At 40.2% G+C, this 21689-nt stretch overlaps 1 protein-coding gene across 9 annotated transcripts in view; it reads right to left on the bottom strand.

Annotated features, from left to right (window-relative positions):
- Window positions 1-18123, bottom strand: part of SCML2 (Scm polycomb group protein like 2) — a 70500-nt gene extending 52377 nt beyond the window's left edge. For 2 of the 9 annotated variants that reach the window (XM_039378042.1, XM_039378060.1), the window contains exons 1-2: window positions 17622-18019; window positions 4721-4828 (exon numbers count right to left, since the gene is read on the bottom strand). In XM_039378042.1, coding sequence (XP_039233976.1) covers window positions 4721-4742 — 22 coding nt within the window. In that variant the 5' untranslated portion in view covers window positions 4743-4828; window positions 17622-18019. Of the gene's footprint in view, window positions 1-4720; window positions 4829-5184; window positions 5204-10682; window positions 10771-16396; window positions 16473-17335; window positions 17385-17621; window positions 18021-18053 lie in introns of those variants that run through there. The other 7 variants (XM_039378051.1, XM_039378047.1, XM_039378046.1 and 4 more) reach the window with 7 other exon arrangements.
- Between the last annotated feature and the right edge of the window lie 3566 nt (window positions 18124-21689).

The raw sequence follows: 21689 nt of genomic DNA, 5'->3' as shown, positions 1-21689 counted from the left end.
CTAAAAGACAAGATTCCGTTACATAATAAATGTAATATTCACATCATAACAATGTCCAGCATAACACAGAATGCTTTCAAACAATACAGAATATCTTGTTCCAAATACTGACGTTCTTTTATTCATTTCAGTGCATAATCAAAGGGTACTCTAAATTTATTCACTGCACTATTTTCCTTTCAAAATATACTGAGAAGTACACCATAAAAAAGCAGAGCTTCTGACTACTTTATATCACATTATCAGAATAAATGTAGTTGCAGAACATGTAGTATTAGCTCTACAGACAGTAACCCTGTCCTAATTTTTAATAGTTTTACTCAAACCACACACAATTTGAGATCCTTAAGATCATTGGATATCTTTATAAATCTTGTATAGATCACTTTGAACTGAGAAACAAAGGGAAAAAAAATAAACCCACCCCAAAAGCATATTTCTGAGTTAAAGATTCCATTCTATATTTAGATTCTTGAAAGCTCAATATTCTCAATATTAAATTCCTGAATATTCAAAGCAGCTATCTCAGTGAACATGCTGGTTATTTAAAAGAATCATCCAGAAGAATCTACCTTCCCTATCATTTATCTCTACACGCATTCAGAAAGGAGTCTGTCATATTTCATTTCTGAAGGATTTCAGCACGTATGAGAGACACAGTGGAACTGGGCAGCTCAGAAGACTGAAGGAGACAGTCCACTCATTCCTTTTAGTCTTTAATATGGGTTGGTTTGGTGACCTGCTTTTGACACTCATGGACTCAAGCACAATTCAAATATGACACCAAGCGGGCAATGCTTTTTTTTTGAAAAAGAAGTTTGCTTTGGAACATTTTTTACTGGATAGGTTCATGGAAAAAAATCCTTATGGAGGTCAACTTCAGATGGAACTGCTGAAATTATTCAGGATGGTGCCCACAAGCTTTAACCCAAATAATTCCTCAGAAGTAGGGCTTTAAGCCACGCAAACGGACACCCTACAACTACCTGTGGGAGTCTGAGAAGGGAGAGTGTTAGAACTAATTCTACTGAGCAGCAGCAAGCAACAGCAGAGCCTTTTGCCATGTTCTATAAGCTCAGTTAGTCAGGTTTGCCCAAAAACACTCATGGGACTATTGCAAACATCAGGCTATCAAGCTTACAGAATAAATAACTTCCCAATACACCTATTTCCAAAGAGAAAATCAGTAAGTCTCTCATGTGGGACTCCACTGAAATAAGAGAACTAATAACTGCTTCCTGTGAACACCCAAAGCTTGAAAGCACAGAGTGCCAGATTTCAAACAAGATGACAGCCTTTTATGATGAGAGACATCAAGAACAGGTGGAAGAATGTGAAAAACTGCAGCCTGGACACCACATGTGCTCTTGCTGACAATCACCACACGAATTATTTATTCTCTGTACCACTTAAGTTTAGTGCCTATCTCAAAAATACCACAGCAAATATGACAGCTGAAACAAAACACTCTTTGCAACACAGTTTTCTTATCAGCCACTGGAAAACTGCAAGAACAAGAGGAGATGATTATATTAATGAGAACTGGATTTCTCAACAGCAATTTAACCATCTAGTTCATTTGAGGTGGAGTATTTCCATTCACAGTAAACACAAAGCACTGTCACTATCACTTGTTTTTGATGGCCAGAAATTTGCTCCTTAAAATGCTCAAGTAAATCTCACCCAGCACATGCAGAAGCATCCAAAAATATGTCTGAATAAAGCCAAGATTGCTTTCAAAAACTCCCCTTGCTTTTATGCATTCCAACCTTCAATGGGAAATTGGGAACACCATTACAAAGCTGGAGTGTTTCGTCTGAGCAGATGAAAAGCTGCTAGCAGGAAGAATTACCTACCTGATTCTACATGAGACACCCTGTATCTACTACCACCACAGAAAACTTTTGCCCAGTCTATACTTCACAATTGCTATTATGCCTTGGTCAGGTGTGCCTTTTCCAATGTCAGCAGTTAGGGTGGATAAAAAGCCATGGTTTATTTTCAAAAGCAACAATAAAATTTTACTGAAATTCAATTTTATAAATATAAACACATGCTTTTTCTTTTTTTTTTCTTTAATGCATGCCAGTCTGCATTTGAAATTTTGATATTCTATATTCTAGTGAATTTAGTTTCCAAAGATCATGGAAAAAAAATTGAGACAGAAGACTATTATATCAAATCACTAGGCTGAAGATGACTCCCTCCACACATGATCCTCAGCTTGGTCAAACTTTGAGATCGAACCTCAAAAATGAGATTATGAAAGAGGAAAATACTTCTACAAGTACAAAGAGTTATTTTGTTTTCATCTCCTTCCAAATTCATCTCCTAGCCACATTCAATGACTAATTCCTTGAAACCTGAAAAACGGACTTGAAAATAGGAACTTTACACATAAACTGGAGACAGGGGAGACTTATTAGTTCTAGAGTCCTGAAGCTCATTGTGACAAAAAAAATAGGTCAGTTTAATTCATTATCTATTCTCTTCTGTTCACAAAGTCCATTTCTGAAGGGACAAGTTTCAGTTTACTTTCCAATATAAAGCACAGTATGTTTCAGATCATTTACCCAAACAAGAGTTAGAATGAAATGCTGCTGCTGTGGACTTAACCAAATGATACTGGGCTCTCTTTAAAAAAACAACAAAGAATGGGATATCAATTTCAAAGAAAGTTTTAAAAATAAAGTAATACATATAAGTACACAGAGTTTATATATTTGCTATGTAACTAAATATATTTAAACTATAACACATACAGGCTAAATACCTCATGAAAGATTGCTTTCTTCTAGGTAGTAAGATCAGAGTACAACATATACTGAAATTATAAAAGCAACACATTCTGTTGTTCACCAACTAATTTTTTTTCTACAGTGCACTTCACAAGCTAAACCTTTAGATACAAACCAAGATTAGAGTTAGGATTATTTAACATAGTGCTTTCTGTTTACCGATGCAAAATTCCATGTGTTTACATAACTCCCACCCTATCTGTAACCACAGAATTCTGCTGATAAGATTACTCAACAGAAGACAGTCAAGAGCAACCACATCTATCATGCAAGAAATTAAAGACAAAGAAGAAAAAGACAAAGCTATCTTGACTGATTTGTGAATACCAAAAAAAAAAAAAAAAAGAATCAGAGAAGGCAGTGGTAAAGCTCTGGTAAAGATAATCCTGGCGACCAATGTATATTTTCTCCTATAAACTCCCGTGTTAAACTCCAGCTTCTAGTCTGAGATGCTTTGAAACTCTGCAATGCTTCTTTCTAGAAGAATTAACCTGTCAAAAAACAAGATGATTGCTTTGTCTGAGTGATGGCAAGCATCATGTCTCTTGACAGTAATAGTTTTTATTACAGAATGGTGTGCTACATGAGGAGGCATGCATGTGCTATCTTCTAAGACTTGCTATTTGCTTGTTGCAATGTGAGGAAAAAGTTCACAGTCATGCTTTCAAGATTTCTGCAGCTATCTCTCAACCCCCTTAAAGTCTTCAACTCTGCTGGGTGCTCAAAACATGACAGGATAACACTTTCTCAAAGAAACCCCTTGCCTCTTCCCTATGGATGAGAATACCTTTGGATGACTGAAACTTTTGCTCTTCCTGTGCCATGCAGTTACTCACCTTCAGATGAGCTTTAGTAAACCTTACTATTGCTCAGGAAGGGGCCTTCTTCGCACTCCCTACCACACAGGGTTGTGAGCACCTTTTAGCTGCCCTTCACCAAGCCTCAGTGCACACAGTTAAGGATATCAAGACAGAGTGAATACAAAATTTCTCCTTTCCCTTCTTTTTGTGCCTCCCTAGTGGGATTCTTATCTTATCTGCCTGGAACAGGGAGTCTCTCAGTATATTTAGACAACAGTCATGCAGAAAACCTACAAGAGAAGGGGATAGACCTCCTCCATAAACTTCTGGTGCAACAATTAAACGGATGACTCCTGCCATTACAGAACATATATTATAGCAAAAGACAACTATTTACCAAGGGAACACACAAGCACATAAAGCACCTTGGGCTGAAAGGTGGAAAGCTCAAGGAAAGTACAAAAATGTTAGCAGCCTTTTATGGGGGAGGACTACCAATCTGAAAGCTTTGAAAGCAGCAGCAATCTCGTTTCAGACAGTGGGTCTTTCTCTCTTCACATTCTCTTTGTTTTACCAGCCCAAACACTCATTTCTTCTTAAGTCTTACTCTTTATTTTAGCACATAATTCACAACTAACATCTTCAGACATGACACAGCAGAAATCACATCTCTGTGGTACACTCTGTATTTGTGGATGAATTTCTTTTAAAATGTTCCTTTTATCTCCCAGAAACAGCTGCTAATGCCAATCATCTTGATAAAAGTTGATTCCTTGTACTACTCAGTTATTGTCCTGCTAAATTACATGCAGTTACAGAATAAAGCCCTCCATGTTCATTAATAGCACATCTAGACACATTCTTCAATTTCAGAGGAGAACAATTGTTTCAAAGCTGCCACAGGACAGAATAGCTTTGGTTGAATTTGCAGGACAGCCAAATTTAGCATACTTACTGTACAACAATGTGAAGTTTGAACTTACTTGTATTCAGTACATATCACAAACTGTCTTTTTAATCTAACAGTATAGTAATTGTCAACTAATATCCCTCTGGCTTCAAAAAGAGAATTTAGCGCGTTCTGTATTTTCATTCTCTTGTATTAAAGCTACCAGGCCTTACCTTTAACTGCTGTTCTCCCCATGGTAACACTTCTGTGATCTTCCCTCTCACAATAAAAAGGCTGAAGTTGAAAGACCAGTTAATTCTTCCTTTCAGCACAACAGTTTCCTGTGGAGCAGTAATACAACAAGTTAGGGGGGAGGCTGTTGTTGGCACTTGGATTTTCTATTTTCGGAAAGGATGATTTTTTTTGTATTGATGTATAATTATCTTACTGGTTTTAAGTTGCAAATGTTTAACAAACTATGTGTAAAGAGTAACACGTAAACAACGGTTACATACAAGGAGCAAGGGTACCACATTCTACCTTTCATTTCATTGTTTTAGACAGTTCATTCTATAATGATCTGCATTTTCTGTGGGTTTTTAATACAAAGAAAGATATAAAATGTGCATTATTCCTTTTTTCCCCAAGAAACATCACTGAAAAAGGGAAGAAAGACTATTATATGTAACCTACTCACCCTGCCTCACTTGCACAGTTAAACAATCATCAACTTAAACACCTCTGGGTAAAACACACTATCTTCCACAACTACAGCTGAAGAGGGAAAAAAACACTGATGTAAAAAATTTACACAAAGGCCCAAGTGCTCACTGACACCCCTGCCCAGCACAACTTGTAACAGAGCACAGAGAACTTATTAGGGAAATGCTAACTGTAGATAAAAGCATCAGCTAGATTCTTGTGGGGTTTGGAAACCAGAAGGGACAGATTAGTTGAACTAGTGTAAAACAGCAAAACCAAACTTTGTGTGTGTGTGTGTACTGTGATTTTCTACTCCAGCACCTAGGTTTTTGAACTTTGACTGTGTACAAGTCAAACTCATTTGAAGCATTTAGCCTTGAAGCAACAAAGCAAGCAAATTTATTATTTTTTCCACTAACTTTTTAAGTAATAATGGGTAAAAATACATTCAAATTTCTGAATTATATTCTTATATATATATATGTTCATTTCCTTCCAAGGAACACCCATGAGGTTTAAAACTGACATCATCAAAAGTTTGAGTTTTTTTTAAATTTAAATGTGTGTATACTTTTTCCAATATTAATTTTCTCAAAGGTAACATTTTTAGAAGATATTTCTTTTACGTAATGCTGGAAAGATGTAATAGTTAAAAAGCAGACTATCTACTTGGGATTTCTTGAATCTTTTATTCACATGCGAAAAAAATAAAATACACATATGTATTACATCTAATAAGAGGGGCATCGTACAATTGAGTATTTTCCTGAAACTGTGACATTTTAGTGAAAATTCAAGGAACTTGCACACTGTGCTGATGGACTGCACGATGAAAACTTTATACAGTGCAAGTCTCATGGTTAAAACTAATTAAATATGTTTTGTTAAAATACCAGGGACCAAAGAATTCATTGTGTGTGTGCGTGTGTGTTGTGTGTGAACATTCTGGACACTTACTACAAAAATTCTCAAGATTGAGACTTGAAAGCAGTTATAAATAAAACTGAATACTACCATAAAATGAGCAGGTTTTGCTACACAATAGCATTCATACCATAAGTGATCATCAGGATTAAGAACAGAAATCCTTTTAAGCCATCAAATGAATTTGAAATACTTGATACTTTCATAGACTCCCTCAAAAATTCAAAGCTTTTCCACTGCAAGTAATAAATCATGAAAGGTGATGCAGAGTCAAAGTAACTGTTTTTACAGATTACTTTAAAACAGTGAATGGTTTTTATCTTTTTGTTCCAAGTACCAGATTGCACTTGGTGCAGTAATAAAGATTCCAACCCTGCAGTGATAGTCATCAAGTTTAGCACAACCGGAGCGTCTGTCAGGACATAAAAAGGATTCCAGCTTTTCATTAGCTTGTGTTGTACCAGATAGGCTGTTTTACAGCATGCCCACCAGCCTGTTAAAAATATAAGACAACTGAAAGTTCTGAAAGTGCTGTTTGAAACGAGGTAAACCCAACTGCAGGAACACAATATATTGCTGTTTTGAAGAGGTGCTACTTAAAACTCAGTTACACCTAAGTATTCAATTTAGAGCTGCTATTAAATTAGCACATAGATTGTGCTGTTTGTCACAGAAACATCCCAGAACGGTATTTCTGAGCCTCCATCTAACAACCACTACATGCTGCTGAACTACCGCAAAATGAAAACCAGTTACCTCCAAAACAGAGCATGGTCAGCCTGAAACAAAGTGTAACTTCTTTTGCAGGGGCAGACCAAGGAACAACTTTCCATCACCTCACATAATTAACTGGTAAACCATAAATAAGGCAGTTATGTCCTTTGCTAACCAAGACAAAGTCTTCTTCTGTCGCGCTCACCATCACCAGCCTGGATCAACCCACAGCACACCCACCACAGAAGAGAAAAAAACCACCAGAAAATACAGGGCAACACCTCCAGGGGACATTTTGGTAAAATTACACAGCAAGGACAGAGCTCAAGGCATTCTGTACAAGCAAGCTGAGTGAGAAAGACAAGTTAATAAATTTACGTAGCAGCTTCTAGAAATTAAAGGAAAAACTAAACAAAACAAGGTCAGGAAGATATGAGCAAATAAAGAAATGCAATGGCAAGGCTGCAGTGCAACGGTTTGAAGGTGCACAAAGGAGCAGAATGAAAACCAAAGTTACAAAGACCAAGCTAAGCACAGAGGTTGTCAGTCATGGACAGAAAATGGCCAAAACATTTAGGGACTGTCAGTACAGAATCCAGTGAGAACCCATTCGCTGTAAATTATGGAAACTGAAAAGGTAAGTGGAAAACAATCCATGAACCCAGGCTAATATTGGATTCATTATCAAAATATCTTCAATCCAAAGAGCATGTAAAAGACCTCAACACTCATGAAGTGTATTATTTACATCACATCTCAATTCATCCTGTAAACCAAGTTTTAGTCTTTCTCTGGTTAACGCCCCTTACATCAGTTACTTTTTTAAAAATCACATGGAATGCATTCATCTGCCTTTAATTCCTTACTGAAGTTTTTATTGTTAATCACTTCTATTAGCCACCTCCCACTGTGCAAGTCCTTTGTCAGAAAGCCATATATTAGCAGACAAGCCTAAGCCTTTGCTCTCTCTGCATTGCTAGTACATAATACTAGGTGTCAGAAAACAGGATGGAAAACATTTTTCCTGACTAACTTTGCTCTTTTTATTTTGAAAGAATTACCCAAAGGACATGTATTGCTGCATTTCAAAGAAGCTAGTATTCTACAGAAAGCATCTAACTTGCTCTGTTTTGCCTGCCATGCATCTCCATTATCCTTTTCACTGTAAGCCAGGCACTCAAATAAGCCGAATGTCCTGAAAAAAATCATGTACATTTAGGGTTTCCCAGCGCAAGTTTATCTTGACAGCATGCTTGCTCATAAAAATACACAGCACATAATTATGAAGATAAACATAACATTTAAAAGAAGCCTAATCCCCTAGGAGATTGTGGGTTTATTCCCTACCAAAAGGTTAAAGTTTTTCTGTCAATGACTCTGCATCTCTTTTCGAGAGGTAAGACAAGAGACACCAATTTTAGAGCCTGTTAGCTTTTTTGACCCTACCACTGGTACAAATGCAGTAACTCAGACCTCATTCTTGGTGACGTCACTTGTGGAATGGACAGCTGTCAATGGGCAGTCTCGGCTGGATAAGGACTGAGGCTGTTCTTTTACACAGGTACACAGCACAGAGGAGGAATCTAACAGAACATTCACTCTGAAGCATCAGTGAAGTTCTTAATTTTAGCTTGAAATAAAGGCAGATATTTTTCAGGCTTAATATGAACAAGGAGTTATACTTGCCAGTGTTCACGTGCTGTTACCTTTAGAAACACAAGAGACAGCAGTTACAACTGCTGGTCACACTCCCATTGCTCCTCACCTCCTTCCTGCTGTTTGTTACTGCCAGCACTGCAGAGGCCTTCAAGAAAAGGACTTATGCAGCCTTTCCTTGGAACAACACACAATCCGGCAACCGCAGTTCCCACTCCAGCTTCCACACATGGGTAACAAGTACCCACAGGCACCAGTCGCTTCCCAAACAAATGTGGTTTCACTGCATTACTTCAAAGTTATCCGTCATTAATCTGGAATACCCTTTTCTTAAACATAATCATCTATTCATCTGTTGTCTCTTAATTAAAATCTCTACTTCATACTATTTTCACAAGTCTTTAAGGGGCTGAAAAGAGACAAAGAGAGTAAGACTTAAAAGGAGGTTTTTAATAAAATACGTTGGTTTCAAATTTCCAATACTTGAAAATTTACTCTCCAGCAAGTTACCCAGCGTGTAAACTCATCTGGTACACTTCAAGACAAAACAGCATCTACTTCCTTATTTCTGTAATACAGATAATCACTTCACACCTCTTAGAGCATACTGTGGCATCATTAAAAAAGAGTAAGATCTCAAAGGCTAAAAGAAAAAAACTTACACAAATTAATCAGAACTTCACAAAATGTAACACAGGATTTGTAGTTGTAAATTGTAAATTCAGTATGTATTTGAAATCATTTATGATTTTGAAACATTAAAGATGGGGTCTTCTTTCATTTATACACACAAATACATAATCAGTCAGTGTTCTGACAAGAAATTTGATCCAAGTTGGAATCCCTTTTAGTTCACATTCCTCGTGTAAAAAAAAAAAAAAAGAGATTCTTTCAAGGAAAGGAAATTAAACTTCCAGATTTTCATACAGCAGAGCTTCTAATAAACTGCTATATCTAAAACTCTCTTCTAGTTAATAAAAATAGAGCTAGGACAGATAGACTTTTGTCAAATTTACAAGCTCTCAGAACAACAAATATTAGCTAGTCATATATATCATTAGAGCAACTAAGCTTGAATATTTCTTAAGTTGTTAAAGGAAGAGAGTGGATACTTAGTGCCTTACAAATATATTTTTGTAATGTCATTTGCTTTAACAGCAAGAAGAAATTTTCTGCACTTGCAAAAATGCTCTGAAAGTCACCAGCAGTGTACTGCTCACTATTTATGAAGTGATTAGCATAAACAAACTTTTAAGCTGTCAGCAGTAAAATATTGCCTGTAAATGTTCTGCTCTCTCACCAGGTAAGTTTACGATCTGCTTAAGAATATGAGCAACTGTAATTACAGTAAGTCATACATTTCAAGACTACAAAAATCTCTCTAAACTCTCAAACCCTATTAAGTGTGTTATTCAGTACAGAGTAAAGCATTGTATATTTTGAAAAGCAACATTAACAAGGTTTAGACCAAAGACTTGTCCCAAAAATTCCTAAAATAAGAAATAATACTTATAAATGAGAACTTCAGAGAACTAAGGTCTCCAAATTAAACAGCAGAGCTTGTATCAACACACAACAGAAACAATTTTTGTCACGTAGATTTAACATTTACTAAACTGAGAGTAATTTTAAAAACTGTAGTTTAGAGCTGCTCTATGGCTACCAACAAAAAATGAAAATAGCTTTTCTCCTCCTTCCCTCCCTCCCCATCCTGCTTTAAAAGTCAGAAGATGTGGGGTTGTAAAAACCTGAAAAAGGAAATGGTATGTGTGAAGTCAGCAGTTCAGCAAAGCGGCTGACTGACCATTAACAGCTTTAAATATTCCTAAAATGCCAGTCTTACCACATGAAAGGTATTTCAATGTTATATTCAAATAAATAAAAAAATACAGCTTACATTTCTATCTTAAGTAAAGCTGCCAGTTTCAGGAGTTTACTAGTACATATTTACAGTAGCACAAGACTTTGACAATTTGTTTAAACATTTTGGCGAATTCACACTGAAACCTCTGTGCTGTTTTCCACTTCCTCCTTCAAGCCTGGAGTACTCTTCCTGAAAACATTCATCATCATTATTCAACCTGGCTTTGTCCAAATGTCTAACTCGAATTTCTTTCATAAAGCAAACTAATTAAACTACGCACACAAAAAAACCCCGACATAATTTTGTATGATTAGCACTGGGTAAGAGCTACATACCTGCATGATATTCTCTCTATACCCAGACACATCTCTGCCTTCTGCTCAGCCTCCCTTGACACAGAAGTGAGGTCTCAAACTATTTGTTCTGCGAGGCATTGAGTATAATTTTAGCACAGTGTAAATACAGCAGGTAGGGGAGAAAGGAAATTGCTGTTGCAAACACAGTAAGAGATGCCCAGATGCTAGAGATCCCTATACAGCTTTTCTGCACTTGTCTTTAGCAGACAAGCAACACCACCAGCAGCAGTCACATAGCGTGTCTATACATAAGGGGAAAAGGGGGAGAAAGACAAGCAGGGGTAGGATGGCAGAAAAGGGATTTTTCACCGGTTTAGGCAACTTTGGCTTCCTCACTTCTACACGGCCTCCAAACTGGAAAAGGAACTGTGGAAGCTTGGTTTCAGACATGATCACATGGAGCTCTATCCACATAGTGCATAGTCAGCAAACCCATTCCTGCAGTCCTGACTTTTTACTCACAACAGTGTATCCAGAAAAACACAAACACTTCTAGTCTGATGCAGAAATCTGTAGAAGTCAAACAGCATGCACAATTTATTTTTTTCATTAAAGGCATGAAGAACAGCCTTGGGGTATTTCTGCATAAGAGCCAACTGCTGCCAGCGCCCCAGGTGAAGTTGGCTTGTTTCAGAACAACATTTTTGGCTCCCCTTGCTTGTACTCAATGCCAGCAGCAACATACTTCTGCTGCCATCCTCTTCCAGTGCATAAAGTATCAGCCTCTCTCTCCCCACGTGAGAATCCGAACAACATAATGCTTGCTGAGTCTCCATGCCACTGTACATTAACAAAGACACAACTTGCCTCACCACATTTTTCCACTGCTGCAACACTCCACGGTGTACCCTGGCTTATATAATGAAATAACTACACTGATCCCATGTACTGGTGTCCAGTCAGGGAACAAAAACAAACCAACCAAAACTAAATAAGCCCTTTAGCAATTTCCTGATAGCTTCCCTTTCCAGAGAATTTTTCTGAAGAAAGACAAGCCCAGAGAGTTGCTTGCAGTTTCCAGGCACACGCACATCCCCGCACTGGGCTCACCTGTTGCTGGTGCCGAAAGCCTTCTTCAGTCCCCTTACACAAGGGATCTTTATGCAGCTGCCAACAAAAATATTTGTCCATCTATTTGGACAAACTTTATCGTAGAATCATAGAATATCATGAGTTGGAAGGGACTCACAAGGATCATCAAAGTTCAGCTCCTGGCCTTGCACAGGACAACCCTGAGAATCACACCATGTGCCATTCCTAAGCACCATTCAGTGCTGCTGGACATTTCTGCAGCTAACAAAGCACTAACAGGTCATAAAAGACACGACAATTCCTAAATGCTCAAAGAACTAGACAGCTGCAAATACTCAGCTGCACTATTTGCTTCACTCTTCAAAAATGAAAGAAGACGAAAGACTCAAAGCATCAGGCACATTCACAGCAAATCTGTCTCTCTCCCATTTCCCATGACAACAATTATATATAATAAAACCCCACCCACAAGTGAAGCAAGCAGCTACAGGGCAACCTCCTCCACCTCTTCCTCAGCATGACTACACAGCTGCCACTGCCCAGTCCAGGACAGAGGCAGAGCATCCCCTTTTCTGCTACTTCAGGAGATCACCCTTCTGGAGGCAAACCCCCTCTCCCTCCTCCACCCAGTGCTTACGCCATTGAGCACAAGGGAATATTCAGACTAGGTAGTATTTACCTACAACAAGCTGAAAAAAACCTACATGCCACATTCAAAGTTTTCCATCTAACTACAACACTGCTCATTTTGGGATTAAAACCAATTCATATCCTCTGACCTTCCCAGAAAACCGCTGTCTGCCTCTTTATAGCCCTCCAGTGCAGGGTACACACACAAGAGGTTTGGAATGGGAGGTGCCATCAAACATGTGGCAGCCCTTTTAATCTCTGAGCCCCTGACAAACGATAGTGACTATAAGAGTTCCACCAAATTTAGCAGCTCACATTCCTCCATGCACAAGACTCACTTTCACAAACTATTCTTTTTAAGTGGGCTTTTAAAAGTGCCCCAAGAATTGCGCTCCTTCCACTGAACCTTCCTGCATTAATCTCTGATAGATTCCACACAGTACATAAATAATGGTACATGCTTCATTTTAGGTATGCACCTCATTAAAATGGTGCTACTCTCTTATAGGTTTTATAAACTTCAGCTGCTCCCTGAACTAATGTATGCTACAGAGGATGAAAGGCTCAACCCCATCTTTGCCCTACACTAAAAGGAATATCGTATTACCTTGAGAAGACAACTGACTCAGATAGATTTCCGTCAAAGAAGTTCGTCATTTTTATGAAAAGACTGAATTCCCTTGGTATCTTAAATAGAATTTGACCTGATTTGTGAAGCTGAAGGCCTAGAATCAAATGATTTAAACAACCCATCTACCTTTAATGCAATGTCTTACCTGGTTTTCAACGATAACATACAAATGGGGAGAATACATACCATTTATTGGTTAAAAATAAAAATCAGCCCAAAATACTGCTCATGCTTAAGCTGCATACAGCAATACTCTTACAAAGCCAAAAAAGAAAATGTACTTTAGGATTAGTTTGGACATAAGGTATCTAGATGATATATTCCCTGTGGAGCAGAAAGGCTATCCCCCTGCTAAAACAAATGAAAGCACACTAAAATTCTGTTAAAGGTTTAGTATTTCAGAGAGACTTTGATATTAGTCTCTGTAAGTAATTCAGAAAAGCAGGAAGAGAGCACATGAAAGAACCACAGTAAGTGCACACTAGGTATTGCACGAATTTGGATCCAAAGCGATCAACCACTACCCATAAAGCAGGTGTCTCAGCTAAAGTGCAGAACTATGAACCGGTCTTGAATCTACACTGCTGAAATAAAAGAGACACGTAACGTATCACCGTAAAGAACTGTGTACTTCTTAGATCCAAGATAAGAAAATAATAAATTTTTGGTCATATCCCAAGAACATAGAAACTAAAGCTATTACTTTTTGTGACAGGGAATGTGAGAGGAGAGTTGCTAAGGGTAAACACACAGTACATCCCTGCATACACACACTGCTGCTAATGGTATAGCACATTATATCCCCTCAGCTACAAATGGTTTAGTTGCGTACACCTGTGCCCAACGTCCATTGTATATAAAAGAAATTATCAGAGCAAGCCCAAATAAAAGAGATAAGGTGGCTGATAAAGACAGCTGCTGCTTTCTGAATGGTTGTGAAGCAGCTCTTGACTTTCCTCCAGATCTTTGTCCTTGTTGAGGAAGCAGAAGGACTAACAAGGAAGAGATAAAAGTACCTCTGAGGGTCATCATCACCACTTATGCACCAGTTACTCTTTGTGTATATACCTGCTGCAGACAAAAGGGGAGCCTGCTCAGTGTTGGCTCAGGTACCTGAAGACACTCTTCCCATCCCAAAAGACAATAATCTACTTGAAGAGATCACAGATACAGAATACAAGTTTTAGGCAATGTGGGGAGTTTACACAAACACACCTGGACTGAGCTGCTCACTCACCAAATCATCTGTTGCTGCTCCATGCCCAGCACTGCAGCAGGAGCAAGGGGCGGCAGGAGCTGGAAACACACCCTCAGCCTCACTGCCCACACAGGTCAAGTCAGCTGGCAGGTGCATGAAGGTACAAAAATACTACTTACACAGAAACATACTCTTAAAAAAAAAAAAAGCTACAGCTCACTTAGGGACTTAACTGTCTCACTTTTTAGAGGCTTTACCTCAAACAAATTAATTGCCTCTCCGCTTAGACATCATAAGTAAAGCTGTTCACATACACCATTATCAGTCACTGTTACAATGCAAAAATAAACTTAACTGCATATAACTAATACTAAAGCTTCTACCACTGAATTATAGATCACTTGGACCTTAAAAGAAGTCTTCAAAGAAACAGTATGAACTGTATTAGGAACAGCACCCTCATATACAAAAATCACAAATCACAGTAATAAAAAATTATTCACCAAATTGTATTACAATGTTAACAAATATTCTGGGACTTCAAGTTACACTGAGCCAAAATGTAAATCAGAAGGATTTGCAAAAATACCAGGACTACTACATATAATGAAAACACCTGTAACATTCAAGCAAAAATAATTTTCCATTTAACATTTCCATCACTTTATATTTACACACTGCACTATTAAGCTGTGACAACTTTATACAGGCTTTTCTGCTCTTCCCACATGCTAGAAAAATCTCAGAGTTCTGGGCAATTTATGTTGCGTGTCTTACACTTTAAAGAATACAAATTGTATAGTCCTTCACATCTAAGATTTTAATCTCTGGAAGAAGGGCACTAAGGCTGAGTGCCTGAGGCTATTTCTTTCAAATGGGAATGAACAGAACTTTAAATGCCCTGCAGATGTGGAGGTCACAAAGTTGGTTAACAACCTCCCTTGTGTAGACTCCTTGAAGCAGTTTCCTGGTCCCTACCTGTTCTGTATCTACAATTAGACAATATCGCAGTAGACTGTCAAACGGTATTTCTAAAGATTACCTTAAAACATGCAAGAACAACTATGTATTTCACCCAACCTTGTTTGAGGTAGGTGCATCCAGACAAATAAGAAAACCAGCATCACTGTCCTGGACAGTTAATGGCAAAGGGCGTTTCCTGTTAGTGACACTATTTCATACCAGGGGATAATTGCTGAGAACACTTCATTTCTCCTCATACATTCACTCAGTAAAGGGAGTAAAGAGGACTAGCTCACAGCTCATGATCCCATTGGAATACTAAGAAAACAAGGGAAGACACCCATTCTCTCTTAAGTAAAGCCGCATCATTGTTTTATACACACTGATTTTAGACACGTAATGGAATTAATACTTTCTCAGTACTACAAATTTCACACTAGCAAAATGCCTCTTTTGAACTCAAGCAGCTACTCCAGAAAACAATGCCTCTGCATTATGAGAGCACACTATCTGGGCACAGCAAGGGCAGTCACAGCGAAGGGAAAAATAAAAAGCATCTGCACATTTAAAGTAGGAATATACGAAATCTAAGGACAAATATTTAAAAGGACTATCATTGTTTGTTCCCCAAAATTCCTACATCAAGATCAATACTTACACATGTCCAAATGTTAAGAACAATCTAATTATGTTCCGTTTATGCATCTACACAGCTTCTAATTGGTGTGAAAGTAGTTTATACTTGCAGCTATAACACATCATGAAAAGCCAGCATTTGTTTTTGCTGAATCCGAACATTACTATAAAAATATAAAATACCAAGCAACCTGAAAGATATTACACAAATATTGCTGCCTATTTACACCAAATAGAAAACTAGAACACCAACTCCATTAGCTGAGTTTCAAACAAAATCAGTAAATGCTACTTTCATATTCAAGACCAGATCACGTTAAAGTTAAAAGCCACACAAGCACTTCCCAGTCTCAACCTCAGTTTCACCATATGCTGTTTCCTGCTGCCTCCCGCTTCCATTACTGTGAAACTTCCCATAGATAAAGTACTAACAGAAGCATCTCCAATGTGTTTTTCTTTATATCAATTCAAGTAATATCACCCTTAAATAGTACTTACATTTTATGATACCCTAAGTGAGAAAACCAGCTCCCCCTGCCCCCAAGCGCACAGCCTGGCTGTACAAGTAATTGCCCTGGACACACCACCAGCGAGATCACTCACATGGGCTGTTGGTTGCTGCAGAATGAGCAGCACTTGCTGGTGGCCTGTGAAAAACTGGTACACCCCAACACAGTCACTCCCCTATTATTCCATAACTTTACATGACAGCTTAAAACCCAACTGTGACACAGTGAATGCCCTCCTGTCACTCCTGTTCCACCTGCACCAGGTTCTGCAGTTGTTACTGACCCGAGCCTCACCAACTGCTTTTCTCTGCCACTTCCCAAGAGTAAAGAGCAGCATGAATGCTTTAAAAATCCAGAAGTTTAAGACTGCTACTCTGAATACAAAAAGATTCACAACCAGTCAGACTTGAAGAGCAGTTTACAAGTCAGATGCGGCATGCTCTAAAAACCTACTGTCGTATCTACAGAGTCTATGCTTTTTAAGTTTTAATCACCACAGCTACAATAGTTAGAATACGCATGAGTCACAAGTGAAGTTTACATTAGTAGAACTCACTAAGATATCAGTATTTCACCTCTTCTAAACCTTTTAGGTTTTAGAATTATTTTTTGCTATCTCCTATAGCCTAAATAATCAGTGAGAAACAGAAAATAACTGTAGGGAAAGACTTCAACTTGAAATTGCAGTAACACTTAAAGCGTGTTAGGAATAATTAAGCATAAAATTTAACTTGAATATTTATTTAATTAGTACAGTACTGCAATATGTTCTGTAGTTTGTCACAACAGCTAAGACAGCGATGATGCACGACACTGTAAGAACAGAATTTTCTATACTTAAACCACTTTCTTCGGAACATCCAAAATACGACTCCCCGTGCAACACACCCTCTCGAAGTCGTTAACCAATATTTGCCACATACGCAGTTTAACCCTCACGAAAACGGGAAGATCGCCGCAGCGCATCGCAAAGCGCAAGTGCCCCCCATCCGACTACCGCGCTGTCTCCAAGCGGCACCCCCGGCCTCCTCACCGAACACAGGTGCGCGCCCCGAATTTTATCATTTTTAACGCGCATCCAGTTTTTCTGGAGGACGCCCCTTTCCCAGCACCAGGGGCCGCGGCGGGAGCGGGACAGAGGCAGCCCCGCCGCCCGGGCCCGGAGGGCGCGGAGCCGCCGCCGCGGGGGAGACAGCGGGGCCGCCCCGGCCGGGGGAGGCGTGTCCTGCCCACGCTCCTGTCAAACGCCGCCGGCCCCGCTGCAGCCCCGCCAAGGCGGCACCGCCGGCTCGGTTACCTCCCGCACTGCCCTTGCTCACCGGGACTCCCGCTGTCCGGGACTCGCGGCCACCTCGATAGAGAGGGAGGCGCTTTGTTGGTGCCGGGAGGCAGAGCCGCCCCGCTCCTCTCGCCCGGGAAGCCGCTCCTGCCGCGGCCACCGGCGGGTCCCCGCGGGCGGGGGGCGGCGGGGCCCTCCGAGGACGGGAGCGGGCAGCGCAGAAAGGCCTGGACGCGGTACCAGAGCGCGGTGCAGCCGCGGTCGGACCCGGTGCCGCCTCCAGCGCAGCGGGGCTGGCGGGGAGGGGCACCCGGGGGCTCCCGGGACCGCGGCGCCCGGCGCGGCCACGGCGGGCGGAGGTCGCGGTGCGAGTCCCGCGAAGGGGCGCGACCGCCGCCTCGCCTCCCTTTCTCTCCGCGCTCCTCCCTCCCCCTGCCTGCCGCGGGGAGCGGGCAGCGCCGCCGCCACTCACTGGGCGGGCGGGCGGGACGAGGGTCCTGTCAAGCCGCTGCTGCCGTCGGCCGCCTCACGCCGCCGCCATGTTCCGGGGGCACGGCGCATGCCCGGCAGCGGCACCGGGGGCGCGGGGCCTCCCCCCCACCGCCCCCCTTCCGCCCGCCCGGCGGGGCAGCGGCGGCGGCCGCGACAGCGGTGGCGCCGCAGGGGGAGCGGGGAGCGGGGGTCGGGGTTTCGCGGCAGCCGCCGCGTCCCGCCCCGCGCCCGCACCTGCGGCGGCAGAAGCGAACGAGCGGGACCTGCGGGGGGCCGCTCGATAGGAGGGTCGAGGTCGGCGCGGGGTCCTGCGCCCGAGGAGCAGGACCGCCTTGTGAGGGGAGAAAATCACCCCCTGGCAGGTGTTTGTGTGCGAGACTTCGGTGTGTGAGGGATCGACGGCAGGGGTTTCTGCAGGGAAACCTGAGGCAGCCAGTGTCAGGCGCTGCAGTGCCGCCGGCACCCGGACCGGGACAGTGCCCCGCGTTACAGTGCACAAGGATCGCAATATACATGTACAATTGTATATAATCAGCGTGTATAATGCGCGTTAAAATTGGTGCATATTCACCTGGGAAATTTTACACAATTATTTTGCAGAGATCCACGCTTATAAAAACTGTATAATGGCCAAGAAGTGCCTCCTTTGATTTTTAGGAGGGGGTATTCCCATTGTGTAAGCTTCGGGTATTATAATTCAGACCCCAAGTGGTATGTAGGCATAACTGGTAAAAAAATCATAACTTAAATACTACCAACCTTAAGGGGATTTTGTGCCCAAGTTTCAACTTCACTATTTAACATGACTTGAAAAGTGAAATTTTAAGTTCTAAATTAATCTAAGGTCATGAGAATGCGATTCTAAGACTTCTTTTAATGAACAAAAAAACTAACCAAACCCACGAAAAAGATACATATATAACCTCAAATATATAACCAAACCCCCTCTAACTCTTCTACATGAAAGTGGAATTCATACAGCCCATTTTAGTATCCTGCATATACTGCAAGTCACTACTAACAATTTATGTTAAGCACTCCCATAAGCAGTAAATGGTTCTTTAGAAACACAGAAAATGAGCCCTTCCTGTAATTATAAATATTTAATATTTTGACAATGTGAGAGAAACAAGTAAAACTATGCTAATTGAAGTGAATTAAAATACACAAGAGAAATAGTGAAATATGCTTACAGAAAATCTTTATAGTGAAGTGTGTTATGCTCATCACCAATACAGATGAATGCTGCTTAATTTAAAATATTTTCCCCTTTCTGTCATATGGAACTTCTGCAGAAAAAGGAGAGATTATGTTCATCATAGAGATGGATACAGAAATGTTCCAAGTGTCACAGAATAAGTCCCTGTGAAACACAGAGGAAACGAAAACATATTTTAAAGTTATTCTTTAAGCCCAAGCCAGTGCTAGGTATAGCGTCTGAGGAATCTGTTCCCTGTGAGCCAGTGGGACACCACTCTGTTGCTGCAGAGCCTGTCAGATGAACTGGTGCAGTCCTGTACCTGAGTCCTCCTGCTGCCTGAGGGCCACTCTGCCTGTGCCAGTTCTGACCAATGGTGCCCAGCTCTTCTTGAAGAGTCTGAGCTGGAAGGCTGCACAAAAACACAGCCAATCTTCTTCCCTATCCTTACCATTTTTATTTTCTACTATTCTTGCTTGCCCCAGGAGGCTGAAATCAGGAAGCCCAGCTAACAATAATCCTGCATCTTAGACCCCTGATGCCATGAAATAGAATAAACAATTGATGTAAGAATAAATGTCTGCAAGATCACAGATGCATCACCAGCAAAAAGAGCAGAAGAGAACTTTTAACAATCTCTTGTAATCCAGGAGTCGAACGGATCTATGATGCCTTCACATTTGTCCTTACCTTACAAGCTACAGCTGAAGTAAAGCAAAAAATTTCTTTGCAGGATTATTAGAAAAGGAATAAGAAATCCTGAGTGCTTCCATTTTCCAGAAGAATTATGAGCTTGTTTTCTGATGGCTCACTCATCATTTTTCATTTTTCTTTTGTAGATATTAAACTGAAATATTTGGGTAAGAAAAACTAGGCATTTTGTAAGTTCTCAATGTTCTTCACAAAGAGAGAGATAGAACGTGTGTATGCATGTATATATAAGTATGTATGTATAAATATATGTGTATATGTATACATATATGTATGGCTTCACAGTTTTTTGGAGGGAGATTCTGTGATTTCAGGAAGAAGTAACAACATCAAAACAAAAGCAAGACATTTCATGGAAGTAGGCTTCAATGAACTCATACAATGTGTCAATATGATGTTCTGGGAGGTTGATGCAGGCAAAAAAAATGTTTAAGAGAACTGGCACTTCCTCAAAGAAATAACATTAGGAGTATAAGTAAGTGAACTCTCTGTGCAGAAGAGGTAAGGGCAGAGTAACAGATCATCCTGGCTGTCACAAGCTCTTTCTGAACCTCAAATAGGAATGAAGCATGCAGGAAAGAAACTGGGTTGGGTTACTTGGGAGAGTTACAAAAGTGTAGCCTAATCATACAGGAATAAAGTCAGAAAAGGCAGCAGGAAATGAAACACAACTAGTAATTTTGGGATATTTGGGCTGACATGAAATAATTTCAAGTACATTGCCAGAAAAAATGAGGCAAGTGATTATGCCAGTATCAAGCAGAACTGAAAAGTTTTTAGCAGACAACACTGAGAAAGCCAAATTTCTCAATATTTTTGCATCTAATTTTTATTTTTATATATGTATATATTAGACATCATTGATAATGGGGAAAACAAGCAGATTTCATATTATACTATAAAAAGACCAAGTGAGAAATTATTCAAACAAAATTTGCTGCTTTCCTGTCAGCTGGATTTAAAGGACTGGATAATAAAATCTCACTTACTAGTGGCTATTGTAGATTACACACAGTGAAGGAATATTACAGGACAGAAAGGAACAAACAGTATTGTTGAAAGGAAAGAAGGAAATAGGAAATTATATATACCAATCTATTTAAAGATACTGGAGCAACTAAACAAGCTATGCTTAAGCAGTTGTAACACAACAAGTAACAGCCAACACAGCTTTGTCAAGAACAAAAATGTCAAATCTAATCTCTCCTGCAACAAAGTAAGAGGAATCATCAGAGGAGGAGAAACACTGAAGGTCATGTTGGATGTCCCTTTAGTAAGATTTTTTGACATGGTTTCATATGATACTCTTTCAGTAAACAGTGAAAATAATGTAGATGAAGTTATTTAGGAAGGTGGTACAAGCGCCTCGTTGTCAGAAGGATGGTAATGAACTCAGCGATGGTTCAGAAAACATGTTTACATAACTGGAGATTATACCAAACTGGGAGGCTTTAGCATGCTGGAGGACAGATGTAGGATTTAGAATGATTTTCGCACAGTAGTGATTTGGTCTGGAAAAAGGAGGGTTCTATTCAACAGGGATAAGTGCACGCTACTGGGCGGAGGCAGATATGATCAGCTACACAAACAGGAAAGGAGGAACTACTGGGTGTTCTGCAGTGAAAAAAGCTTCAAATATGTGACCAAAAAAAAAAAAAGGAAAAGTTCTGTTGTTATGTGAATCACAATCTATACAAAGGGGGCAAT

Source organism: Pipra filicauda, unplaced genomic scaffold (genome assembly GCF_003945595.2).
Source record: "Pipra filicauda isolate LSUMZ 115617 unplaced genomic scaffold, ASM394559v2 scaffold12_size5214236_pilon, whole genome shotgun sequence".
Taxonomy (NCBI): domain Eukaryota; kingdom Metazoa; phylum Chordata; class Aves; order Passeriformes; family Pipridae; genus Pipra; species Pipra filicauda.
Note: the sequence above shows the minus strand (reverse complement) of the source record. Positions and strands in the feature narration are given on the sequence as shown.